We start from the raw sequence: 13,177 nt of genomic DNA, 5'->3' as shown, positions 1-13,177 counted from the left end.
GCATTTGTGCAGACCTGATGCCTTCATTACTCTCAGCTCCATAGCCAGGGGCACAATTTAAAGACACTGGTGTCAGCTGCAGTCTTTAGTTACCTTCAGACTAGACCTCAAGTGAGGGCACAAGAAGGGCAGAACTATGAGGGGTGAGGTTGTCTCCATCCCCACAGGCTAGATAAGGGCAGCACAACCAGTTGTTATCAGCTCCTCTACTTCCCCATGGAATTGGTATTACCTTACCCACTGACAGTACAGTGACCTGGAAACACAAAGGAAAGCATTTCTGTATTATTAGCCTCACTTTTCTGCTGTCAGGAAAGAAGCCAGCTGTGTGTTAGATTTTTACTCAGCCTGCACAAAACATACCACCCAATGTGTTTGAAGCAGCTAATTGCTGGGTATTAGTTGCAGTGAGCTGAACTCACCTGCACCAGTCTTCTAGGCCAGGAAAATCTCTGTATCCTGTTTCTAGTCTCCTGGGTCATCTGCTTCTCCCTGCAGGTCTTCTTTAACTTGGTGTTTATCTTTCTCACCATGTTGGTGTTGCTTTGAGTTATCATGCCTAGGGAAGGGGACAGAGACAGCAGGTTACACAGAGAGGCAATTTACAAGGCAGAGATAACATTTGCAAAAGCAGAGATAAAAACCAGCCAGCCCCCCAGATCAGATAGGTGTGAGAGACGTGCAAATGCATAATGTCTATCACAGCTCTCATTGTTTTCATAGCCGTGAGATCATTAAGACATTTCTAAGTCCCTTGAGTCCATGACATGCAAGCCCCGAATATAAAAAGCATGGCTGAATTAATTCCACGATACATTGATGAACAAAATGAAGTAAAGTGCTTTTATTGTACAAGGGGAAAGGAATGCTTGCATTGAACAGCACTCACATCAATCCAAATTATGGCTCATGCTGCATAAATGATAATGAGTCTCTGCCACACTCAGACTGAAGGGAGCAAAGATGTCCACATACTGCTGCGTCCAAACAGTGCTGTACTTAAACTAAGACACTGGAATTTGTCTTTCTAAAACCAACAATTCTCCTTTGATAGATACTTTTGCACCCACACTTTGCACCCAAGCACTGAGCCAGCAATATGGCTATTCAAAGTCTTTCTTTATCTTTCTTCCCATTGTAGGTGTCACATCTTCTTTCTGTCAGGTAGGGTAAAATCCAGTCCTTAACATTACTGGGCCCACTAGCATTGATCCCATTTGATGCCACTACTTCTGGGAATAGAGGCAGGGCTTCCCTGCAAGACACAAATGGAAATTAAGTCACAGCTGATGTGTCATGTGGCAATGGACGAGTTATAGTGCAATCGTTCATCTGGTAGAGTGGCACATTCAGACATTCCTACGGGGGGACTTTTGCAGCTTGTTTTGCTACTGTTGTTCTGAGCCATGCAGCCAGTCAGTTTTGTTCTGCTGCTTCCTCTAGTTAGCATTTTCTAGGTTGTTTTATTTTGGCATTTAATACTTTGCCTTGGGAGGTCTTCAAGCATGCTGCATACTTGCAGTTCATAGCACTCATGGTAGAGTGAAGGACTCTCCATTTGTGACTTGTTGAAGAATGTCTGTGTGTAGGTTATGCACAATTCTCATGCACAACCTTGCGCTGCACTGCTTGGGCTGGAAATGAGACTGAAGGATGACTCACTCATACGTTTCCACATTCAGCTTCTGCAATGAACTTCCGACTCCTGGCTCCTTCCTTAGAGGCCTCATCTTTTGTGCAGGAATACATGATGACAAGAAAGCAACTGACCCCGTAAAATATTGTAGTCTTACACTGCAGGTAAAGCATACACTGGGAAAGGAAGGGAGGATTTGAGAGGGGTCATCCTGACTTCTTGGCTCTGTTAGTTCATTTGCCACACCTGGGGAGAAGACTGCTAATTATGAACTGGACAGGAATGGTAAGTTACAGCTGCACTGTGTGGGGTTGGGGTGATGATGTATCAGCTTCCCTAGCTCTGAAATGGAACGAGCTTTCTCTCAGAATGAGAGATGGAGAACCCCAGATTTCTCCCAGGCTTTAGGCAAAGAGTTCAGACATTGAGTTCTAGGGAAAACTTTAGGGCCAAAGGAAGGAGTATCTGCCAGCCGTTCCGGCGGCATGGCTAGAGAGCAGTGCTCAAGCCCGAAGACTGACCTTAACTTGCCTGGGTTATCGTGTGACGCAACTGAGCACAGCCAGCACCTCACAGCTGCTTTTTGTTGGTGTTTATCCAGAACCTCTTTGTCACTCCTCACCTTTTTGTCACAGTACTGATGTGTGCACAAAAGCCTTCTCTTTCTCCCTCCTATACATATGTTAGCCTTCCTGAGCACTGACTATGGTACAGATATAATGTCAAACCTCATGTGGGTAAGCAGCGGAGTGTTTGCAGCCAACAAACTCATCCAGAAACACTTTTAACCAAGTGGTGGCTTTCCGGTTTGGAAACAAGCGCCGTACCATACACATCAGGTAGCCAGAGCACCCAGCCTATCTCCATGCCCGGAACACAGCCGTCTGACAAGACACCGGGGGCACAAAGGCACACTCCAGACCCACCGCGCTCCAGCTGATGGGGCAGACACACGGTCCGGACAAGACACCCGGGGCACAAAGACACGCTCCAGACCCACCGCGCTCCAGCTGATGGGGCAGACACACGGTCCGGGCGGGGCCCGGGTCTCCGCTTCCCTCCTGCCCCACCGGTGCCGGTGCCCCACGGCGGAGGGGGCTGGCGAGGCGGTGTCCCGGCTCCCCCCGCCCCGCCGCCCTCCCCTGGGCGGCCCGGGGCCGGCCCCGCCGCCAACACGGGCCGGCCCTAGAGTCACGGGGCGGGCGGGCCGCTGCCATGGAGCTGCCTGCTGTCAACCTCAAGGTAGGGGCCGCGGGGCCGAGCCGCTCCCGAGCTTGCCCGGCGGGGAGGGCTTCCTCCGGCTGCCCCCGTGGCCGCCCGCCCGCTCGCTCGCGGTCCGCCGGTTCGGGGCTCCGCCGGGAGGGGGGTCCTGCCGGTGAGGCCCCGCGCTTCCTCGGGGGGCGGCCTCCCGGAGCCGGGCCTCCCCTGTTCGGGTCCCGGCTGAGGGCCTGGTCCGGAGACGTGCGCGCTGGTGTTTCCAGCCTGGTGTTGCCAAAGCTCTTGGGCATTCAGAGCGGCAACAGTGCACAGATCCTGAGGAGGCAAAGTTTCTGCTTCTCAGGCAAAGTGCCTTAGAAAGATGCTCCCACTTATTTTGGGGTTATCGTGTGATAACTGAAATTGGTCCTCTGTTGGGAGGGGATTCAGCTGGGGGCAATGTGAAAGTTTTGGTGAATATCTGGTAAGCAGAGAAGGAGGAAATAAGAGACTTATAACACTTAATGTAAGGGATTTACGTTGCACTTTTCACTCTGGGAAGAAACGCATCCTTGCAGACAAGCTGGAGAATGCTAACATCGCTTTTTTGCTTTTGATGTTGGTGTTTGATGTTGAAGCCTTCCCTGATACCATAAATTTTCCTCTATTTTCTAGTTATCTTCCGTGTTTTCAGAGCCCTGAGCTCTGCTGGAGTAGGTGCCTTTTCCCAGCTTCACTCCTTTGTGTATCTTGTTTGGTACAGCATGTTCCAGGTGCTTTCTGTGGTTAAAACCCAGAGAATTAATCCCACTGATCACATCAGGTTTTTCTGCCATTGATTCATAAAGCTACGAGTTGTGGCCTTGGAGCAGGCTGCCTACAGGCTGGGTGGGAGGACAGCATTATCTCAGCTGCCGTTATGAATTCAGCTTTGTCGAGGAAGGCTTTCATGGGGCTGTGTTAAATAAAAGCTTGGCATTCATAAAACGATGCTTCCTCCTCTTACCGGTTCACCAAGAAAAGCAGCTTCCCTTGTTAGAGGCAAGTAACCAAATGAATTTTTCAAGGCCATTACATTACCATCTGGGAAAGAACTCGTGCGTTGCTCTGACAAGTTGGGACTATTTGGTGGTTCCCAGGGCATTAGGAAGATTGAAAGATCTTTCCTTCTACTTAATTTTTAAACTCGGTTTGATTCTCCCCCTTCTCATGCTAAAACAACAGTGAAAAATAAGGACATTTAATTAATAAGTTTGCTAGCATGAAATAGATGTTCTACCATGGGAGGTGGAGATAGGGGAGCTGAAAAACACAGGCTTGTTGAATGAATGAGTCACCGTGAGAGCACAACTGAAATGTTGCCTTTCTTCTCTGGCTTTAGACAACAATTCTCAAGTCTCTTACTAGATAACAGCGAGCTTGTCTTGGGCAAACTGTTTTCAGCGTTGAGAAGTTCCTTGTTGTCAAGTCTGATGGTACTGCTCTCTGGCTGAAGAGGTGGGGGACAGGGAGTTAATAATTGTACCTTCATCTCCGTACTGTTCCTGAATTAGGGTCTGCTTCCTTGAAACATATTGCAAAGGTGGGAACGACTCTTACTCAGAAAGGGACTGGAAATAACACACACCACTGATATTTGTTGGCATGATCTGCTTACAGCTTCTGTGAGATAAAAAAAAAAGATGAGCCTCGTGATAGAAGCAGCTCCAAGAAAACTGCATGACTGAGCTGTGCTTGTGCCAGGAGGTAGCAATGGCTTAGCCTTGAGGTGTCTCTGTGCTACTTGCAGAGCTATAAAATTCATGTAGCAGGTTTTGGCTTAGAGTGGATGAGGAACATACTCATGAAACAGCCTCTACTGGCTCAGCTCTAATAGTAACAATCAGCAAAGCATGTAGGAAGCAGCATAGCCATGTTTCTGCAGTGAATGCTTGACACTTAGGATTATTACAATAACTATGCAGAGCCTTAAAATGCAAAGTTTGAGTTTGGTCAAGCCTGGACAATGCTCTACAATCCATGTGCCTGGAAACATAGAGTTTGTGCTTGGGCATTTTGAAATCCTGGATCACAGAATTATTCATACTGAAAGAGACCTCTGCATGTCATCTAATCCAACCTCCTGCTCAAAGCAAAGCTAAACTTCAAAGTTAGGTCTAATAGTTCAACTCAAAATTCAGCTGGCTTTAAAAAATCCTTAAGGATAGAACCATGACAAGGCTCTTGGATGGCCTGTTCCACTGCCCAGCTACTCATTACTATCACTCTGTTTCAATAGTGAATATGCTCACAGGTGGCCCCTCACAGGTAGCCACTCAGATCTATATTTTGGTTGGTATATCATCAGGTGAATATGTCACACAGTAGATAAGCTCACTTAAAAAAAAACCAAAAAGAAGAGTAAATAAAACTTTAAAAGTTGGATATTACAAGAAAATAATTGTCATTTGGAACCATGTAATTTTTAACTTAGTCAAAATTCAGCCTTGTGCTGAAGCATGTTTAAAGGAGTTCCTGTTCCAAAGACTTTCTCATCTAATGAGACCCAGGCAGACCTAGGCTATTTTTATGCTTGGCAATTAGTTCCATCCCATCACATGCTGAGATTTGCAGGGAATTCCCCTGAGCTCTCCCCAGTTTCCAATGGGATGCTTTTAATCAGATGATCATCCTTCTGCCCGGAAGAGATGGAGACAGAGGTCCCACCTTTCTTATTTTCTGCTCTCAGCACTATTTCAAGTCTTAGGAGTTAACTTCCCAGAAGAAGCAATGTATGCTGTTCTGCAACGTGTTTCTCTTAAGCACAGTCTTAAGGCCTTGAACAGATGGAAAAGATTTAGATTCTTCTGCTGTCTCATCAGGAGACTGCCTGCAAACTATCTAATCTCACATAGCAACTGTAGCTTTAAAGCATGTTTTTCATTAACACTCCATTTTCTATGTTAGAGCAGAAACCAAGCCCACCAGCTGATTCCATAGTGCCCTGAAGAGCTGTCAGGTAAATGGGGCTAATAACCAGGATGGGAATGCCTTGGGTTTATTTCAGTAGTCCCTCATACTATCAGTTAATGCTGGTGACTAAGCATGCTTCACAATTTAATAACTGCAATATTGATCTAGACAGCTTTAAAATAAAAAGCCATCCTGCCTCATTATGTTAACTGGTGAGCCTGGAGGGGGCTTGCAGCTATGTAACATGCAATTAAATACCACCTCATTAAGAATTTCCCTGATGTTGTGATAGTCTCTTGAGTAAATGCTATTTGCACGTCTCCATTCTTATCCCAGAACATCTTGTATTTCACTGATTAGCACTTGCTGCCTGGTCTCCATGGTACAGTTTGGGAGAAGGGAAAGCAGGGGGTGGTGATGAAGCATTTTGTAGGCTTTCATGAGCACTTACAAGAAGTCATTAATAAAAATCTGTTTCAGCAGTGTCTGAAGTTATGACAAAGTCTAGGCTACTCTGGGTGAATGCTCAGGATGCTGCAGTGAAGCAAGAGCTCTGTCTTCCCCTAACCCATCTACACAGAGCACCATGAGCCACAGCAGATGTGACACTGCTGTTGATTTCCCAGCTGTGCTTCATTCGCATCACAGCTTTGTGGGTGATTAACTCTCTTCTTGAGCAACTAGTTTTGCTTTAAGTTAAAGCCTGGATAGACATTTTAAGTCAATGAATGTAGCAAGATGTCAGTAGATCTTAAATTTAAATTTCTTTTTCTTTAGCGTCTCAGTGCTCCCATCTCCCTGCAGCTTTCCTGTGTTCACTGAATAATTGAGCCTTTTGCTACTTATTTCCCAATTTAGTTTATGTTTCTCTTTTTTGTAGGAGTATGTGGGGGTCTGAGGTTAATATAAGTGCCAGTTGGAGCCCTTCTCACAGCTAGAAAAAATGGAAGAATGCCTAATTCCCATGGATCCTCTGATATATCTGGGCTTTAGCCTTTCTTTTATAAGGCTGTCTTCCATATTCTTATTTTAACAAATGTTTAGAGAGTCAATGTGAGTAATCTCCCTTTGAGATTGGCCAACAAGAGTGAGCACATGGATATAGGTATGGAAAAAGACTGAAGTGGTATATTTTTGTTCCCATTTGCTGTCATAATAAACATGTAGAGTATGTCTCCTTGGTTACAGAAATGTCAAGTACTGGTGAAGAGAATCCTTGTGTCGCTTGTTACAATAAGATGCTTTATCCTTGTATTTGTCCCCTTGAGCACAAGGATCGGGATCATAAAGCACATTTGCAAAGTACAGAATCTGTTACAGCATCGTCTTATTGCTACTTAGGGCACTGCTCGCATTTGAGCCTTGGTGGCTTTGCTGGAGTGAGAAGAGCTGTGTATTATGGCAGGATTGTATTCTCAGATTTCTACAAGTTGCCTTCAGGTCTGTTAATATTGCAGTGAGGTTGAACTGCTCTGAAGAGACTGGAAGGGAGGTAAAAGGAGGATTTACTGAGGACTGGAGTGAAATTGCTGGGAGCTGCAGGCATAACTATCCATGGACTTGTTGGTGATGGGATGCCAGATTGGTCATGTATAAACTGTGCTAGCATAGTGTGAAACAGATTGCCCAGCTTTCTGTACAAACTCTTCTGGAGTTCCAAAATCAATAACCCATTTAGAAAAGACTAAGTGAGCCCTGAATCAACTGTCAAAAGAGATGACAAGGAGAATGAATTACTACAGTGTAGCACCACAGGAAACATTCAGCAACACAGAGAAAAATGGGTTTGTGTTTTCAATGTCCCAGTTGGCTCTGCCAGCTTTCTGCACTGGTTCATGGGTCCAGAGTTTTCTACCTGTCCCTTGGAAAACAGATAGTGTCATTTCATGTTGATCTTCTCAGAGTTCTCCCAACTTGCTGACTGGTTGTCTTCTCTGTTTTGTTTTTCCATAGGCCATCATTCTGGTACACTGGCTGCTCACAGTGTGGTGAGTGATTGGTAACTGGGTGAGAACAGACTATTCTTTCGAACTGGGAACGGGATATTCTTGGGGAATTGGCACTCCCTGTTTGTGCCTGCCTGTGTGCAAGAAGATCTTAAATCAGGGTGAGGGGTTTGTACGGGAACGGGGGTGAATCCAAACAAACAGTTGCAAGCTTATTGTGAATGTGGGCTGTTTTTATTTTTTTTTGTCTTATTTGGCAGGGGATGCATGAACCACATGTTTCCAGCCTCCTATGCCTGGGGAAATTTCAGTGTCCTTGCAGTGGGGATCTGGGCCATTGTACAGCGAGACTCCCTTGATGCCATCTTGATGGTGAGTGTGAGGGTATGTGCCTCCACCAGGCTGCTCAGGGAGAGGGTGGAGACAGTTTTTTTTCGAGTCCATGATGATTTTCAGTTGTGAACAAGTCAAATTTCCTGTTTGGGTTGGTTTGGGGTTTTTTTTTAAGAGAGCATATAAATCTATGAGCACTGCAAACCATAGTGAGAAGCATTCACTATCACTTATTTTGCTTCTCAGAGGTAAGGCATACTTACTTTTTTACCTGTTACCTGTTGTTGTGACTTGTAAAGCCATAGGAAGATTCAAAGTGTTTAACATTCTTGAGTTAGAGGGCTTCATAAAACCCTTCTCTGAACATTAAAGAGATTGGCAAGCAAAACTAAACAATCCTGAAGCATATCACGAGAAGGTGTCTGACAGATGTGAAGAAAATGCATGAAATACAAGATCATTCATGTAGGATTCTCTGTCTACCTGGGGCAGTGTCAAGGGTTAGTAATGTCTGATACTGGGGTGAAGGCATGATTGTGTGAACACAGATCTTGCAGGAAACAGATGCTATAACTGCTTCTCCTTGTGGTTAATCCCCTATTCAGTTCATGTCCCATTCTCTTTTTGTTTCCAGTTCCTGACTGGCCTGCTGCTCACAGTCCTCACAGACATCATTCACGTCTCTGTGTTCTACCCTCCAAACAGCTATCTCACTGATGCGAAGCGATTCAGTATAGGCATGGCCATCTTCAGCCTTCTCCTCAAACCTCTGTCCTGCTACCTGGTGTATCGAATGTATCGGGAGCGTGGAGGAGAGTACACCTTTAACTTAGGTAGGATGCTTCCTCTGCCTCCATGTCAATGTAGGCCACCTCCACTGGTGTTAGGACTGACTGCCATGTACTTTGGACCCTTCAGCCTGAGCTCTGTGCAGCTGGATTCTGCCTCCTTTCCAAGGAGGGTGTGTGTGTGTGCATGTTCTTTCTCTCTCTCATATGTCTGTTCTCCCATTTTGTGGCCCTGGTGTGTCTTAGGCCTTAAATTTACATTCTTCCTCTCTTCCCTTGCAGATATGGAGTCCTCATCTGACATCCATTTTGCCCACAATGGTATTGTGAGAGAGTAAGAGAGACTACAGTCTCTCGTATTCAATGTAACTGAGAGGCTTGTCCTCTCTTCCTCCTCCTGCATTTGTGCATGCTTGTTGGAAGATTTTTGGTGTCCTTCTGTCTTTGTCAACCCTTTCTTTTCCTTCTGGGGGAAAGTAGAGGCAGCATTTCCTTTAGCTGGATTATGCATGAGAGGGAAAGCAAGCTGGATTTCTAACTCTGTGCTTTCTCTGGGCCTCACATGTCCTAGTTATGTTGATTGCTTTGGGCCTCCGTTTCCTTACCTGGAAAATGGGACTGATGCTCATCTCATGGGACTTTGCCTGAAGGCACGCATTTTTCTCCTGGTTGTACTTGCTAATGATAGTGTGGCAGCCTTGCCAGAGAGAAGGGGCTGTGGCTGGATGTTCTGAGTCTCAGGCAGCTTTGCCAAGCATGCCCAGTGCTAGTTCATGCTGGTGCAGCTGCCAGGGATTATTTGCTGTGTGGGAGTTCACCTTGACAAAACCAGCAGCCTGGTGCAATTATCTTTTTGCCTCCCTAAGAAGGCTGTGCAGATAAAGGGGTGGTATAACTGCATGAGTGTTTGAAAGCTGTCATTTGTGCTGCTTTGGTGCTAGCAAACATAATGCTTCCTGTGAAAAGAGGAGAAGAGGAGAGGCCATGGAAGGAAACCATGGCTTGAGGCACTGTGTGCTATGTGCATCTCCCTACAAATGGGAGATGGATGTTTTCTCCATCGTCTATTTGTGCAAATGCCTGACAGATCTGTCTGAACTGGGTCACAAGGCCTGTGAGTCAACTACATTGCCTTGCTCTGGGCCATGTTTGTGCCAGTTTTTATTAGCTGCTCACTGTGCTTGTAACTGGGGTTTGACATTTGTATCCCATGGAAAGTGTATGTATCATTGCATGGAATTTGGGAGCACTCCTTTTCAACCACACTATCCCAACACAGGCATGATACTGTCTGAAAGTCTCCTTTCAGGCACAGGTTGGAATTCTGACACATTGTAGTTTCATATCCTCACCTGAACTGCTTTTCTCACAAGATTTTCCATACAAGCTCTGTGCTGTTGTTTTGTGTTGAATGTAGTTGACAAATTTCCTCTCATTTTCCTGCTATCTGGCATTTTCCTTTTGAACCTAACAATGTTGCATTTTTCCCAGTCTTCTCTGTCTTGTTTGCTTTCCACACAAATCTGGTTTTGTTGCTTGACGGTATCATTGCTGCTTCAAACAAGCCTCTCAGATAGTTTGGTGCCCACCTTTGATTCACACTGTTGTCTGGCCGTGGCAAATGCCTGGCCTATAAATAAAGAGCTGTCCATGCACATTCTCTGTCTGTCATCTTTCCCTGCTTGACCCCTGGACAGTAACACGATTTTATACCAGTCTTATACCATAGGCACATGTTCATAGTGGAATTGGGAGCACTGCTGGATTCAAATTTAGGGCCATGGTGTTGCACACTTGAGGCATAAAGTGGTTCATGGATGATTTATGCTCTTAAATCTATGCTGTCAGCTAGCCATGGTTCCTGCTGCTTCTGGTTTTTCTGTTCATTTGCCCACTAGATCTCTTAAACTTGATCTTGCTGAAAGATGCTATTACAGAAGCCTTTTGTGCTGCTACGAATTGCAGGTGTTGCTTTCCACACAGCCATGTGGCTACTAAGAGAGCAGTTCTCAGGGAATGACGAAGCATGTTCAAATGCATCTCGGCTATTTTGCTTTTGTTGGAAGGATGGGTTTTCTCATATCCTGCCTATGCAGTGAGGATCACAGAACACAGGTGCCAGGGAGATCACAGAGCAGCTCATGACATGTGCTCCTAAGCTGTTGGTTTATTCTAGAGGATTCTGTTCTTGTGCTTTTGCATTTTTTCCCAAGCTTTTTCTCTTCCCTCTCCACTCAGGTGTCACCTGTGCAGGCCAGGATCGCAGCGCCTATGAGCCAATTGATCAGCAGGATGCCCCTCCACAGTGGCCTGACTCAAGCAAGATAGCCCAGCATCCGTACTGAGCCGTGCTCCACAACCGAGAACAGACACTCCCTCACCCAGTCTAGCCTTCTACTCTTCCCATGTTTGTTCTGAAGGAGCAAGACTTGCTACTGAGCAAACAGCAGAGGATCTGAGTTTTCATTTCTTTTGCCTCTCTGAAGGTTAGGCAGATGGGTTGCTGTAGTAAGTCCAGAAGATCTCAGAAGTGTCATGTTGAACACTGTGACTCTTTGTAATCCCACTACTCTCCTTTCCTCCCTTCCCTTAAATCCCTCCTCTGTATGTATGAGTGGATGCACCTTCTGCAGCCTTCCAAGTCTTGTATTGTGCATCCTCTCCATTGTAAGTAATGGAACCACTCAAAATACTCTTGGACAAGCTATCTTTAAAAGGCTTATATTTTTAAGAGCCTTAAAACAATACCGTTTAGCTTGCTTTTATGCAGATAGTTCCCAGGAAACATCTGGGAGGTCCTGAGGGCTGTTTTTGACAGCGTTAAGATTTATGACCATAACTCCCTGTGCTAGCTGTGGTGGTTTGTACAAAGCTGGGGTTGGTATAAAATGCTTTTACTGGGCCAGGGAGCCGCTTGTGCTCCCAGTGTCTAATCTTGGGTTTTATTCACTGATGCTTTTATGCAATTTGAATGTTCTTCAGGATACTTAAAATGGCTGTTGAATGTAGGTTATAGATACTCTGTACCTTGAAGTGTCCTTTTGCCTTCAGCTGCCTATCTTAACTTTAAATGTTACATTTTTCTAAGAAAACTATAAAATGAACACAGTTTTTCTGTGTTACAAAAAAATTACACTGGTCACTTCTGTCTCATTTGAAAATGTAGGTATTCCTGAGGGTTTGGAAGAGTTGTTATGAGGGAAGTCTATGGGGCTTCAATGGCTTTTAGTCTTTTACTTGGACAAGTACAGGTACTGCTTGCAAATATGTGGGTGGGAAGGTGAGCTAGTAAAATGAAGACTGGGGAGGGAAAAGATGGGTTGACTTACACTGCAGTGGTGAGCTTCATTGGGTGTGACAAACTGTTAAGTATTCTAATCTTATGCACAGAAGTGTGATAGCCTGGTTTACTGTCCCCGGGTGAGTGTTATGCATTCGTTCTGCAGGCTGCCATGCACCACAGCATGGCAAAAGGAATTAGTCTACTCTTGTGCTCGGATGGGGAAGAAAGAATAGGGAGGCAGACCTTTGTGTTCATGTGGTTTTCAGCTCTTCAGAACTGTACAGTGATGGCATAGATGCCTGAACAACACACCAAAACACTTGGTTTCTTTGTTCCTAGACCCACGAAGGCCGGACTGAAAGCAACTGTTTTAAATGCAGTGGGGTTTGGCTATTTGCACAAGAAGTTATTTGTGTAAAGCATCCAGAGTTGCAGCTAGTGAGGCCTTCCCAGCCATTCTCCAGTGCAGAATGCCCATCTAGCTGACCTGCTGTGTGCTTTTCTGTGGAGAACCTGGCACATCTGAGAGCTCAGGGAAGCGGGGCAAGGCAGGAGTTACGTTAGACTCAAAGATACCTCTTTGGGGTAAAGTAAATCAGAAAGGTGATGATAAAAATGAAGCCCCTCGCCTGACTTACGTGAAGGAGGGATTTTTGTTTCAAGCAGTGCCTACAACAAACACACTCTCGGATCCATACCTGGTTTAGGCGGGCCTATGGGGGATTCATGGAGCAGCCTGGCTTCACCGCGGGGCTGCTCCCCCCAGACGGGCAGCAGGCGCCATACTCTGCTCAGGGCATTTGCCTTCGGTTTCTTAAATCCTCAGCTCCTGCCGTGCCCGGGGTTCGCAGCAGTGAGCGGGCAGCTCCCCAAACCTGACCACGACCGGCCCGGGGCAGGCCCGGCCCCTCAGCGGGCCCTTGGCCTTAGCGGGCCGCGCTCTCCTGAGGCGCTGCCCCCGGTGGTGGTGGTGGTTTTGGGGGGGTTGTGTGTAACCGGTCCCTCCCAGCCGGGTCCCGCCTTGGCTGTGCCGCCCTCAGGA

The 13,177-nt window shown here is 46.1% G+C and overlaps 1 protein-coding gene across 2 annotated transcripts; it reads left to right on the top strand.

Moving 5' to 3' along the window:
* The first annotated feature begins 2,773 nt into the window (after positions 1–2,773).
* AGTRAP (angiotensin II receptor associated protein) lies at positions 2,774–11,985 on the top strand. 2 transcript variants are annotated; one of them, XM_065696614.1, is made up of 6 exons: positions 2,774–2,878; positions 7,739–7,773; positions 7,992–8,103; positions 8,699–8,897; positions 9,135–9,173; positions 11,091–11,985. In XM_065696614.1, the coding sequence occupies exons 1-6, from the start codon at positions 2,852–2,854 to the stop codon at positions 11,195–11,197; spliced, it is 519 nt and encodes a 172-aa protein (XP_065552686.1). In that variant the 5' UTR covers positions 2,774–2,851; the 3' UTR covers positions 11,198–11,985. The 2 variants fall into 2 exon arrangements, with proteins under 2 accessions (XP_065552686.1, XP_065552685.1); XM_065696613.1 differs by lacking the exon at positions 9,135–9,173 and having other exon boundaries at positions 2,782–2,878.
* Positions 11,986–13,177: the final 1,192 nt, after the last annotated feature.

This window comes from Lathamus discolor, chromosome 16 (genome assembly GCF_037157495.1).
Source record: "Lathamus discolor isolate bLatDis1 chromosome 16, bLatDis1.hap1, whole genome shotgun sequence".
In the NCBI taxonomy this organism is placed as follows: domain Eukaryota; kingdom Metazoa; phylum Chordata; class Aves; order Psittaciformes; family Psittacidae; genus Lathamus; species Lathamus discolor.
Note: the sequence above shows the minus strand (reverse complement) of the source record. Positions and strands in the feature narration are given on the sequence as shown.

Bases quoted from the DNA above. Each gene is read 5' to 3' on its own strand.
- AGTRAP (XM_065696614.1), top strand. From the start codon at position 2,852: ATGGAGCTGCCTGCTGTCAACCTCAAG. The intron at 7,774-7,991 runs GTGAGTGATTGG...CTTATTTGGCAG, and splicing joins CACTGGCTGCTCACAGTGTG to GGGATGCATGAACCACATGT. The intron at 8,104-8,698 runs GTGAGTGTGAGG...TTTTGTTTCCAG, and splicing joins CCCTTGATGCCATCTTGATG to TTCCTGACTGGCCTGCTGCT.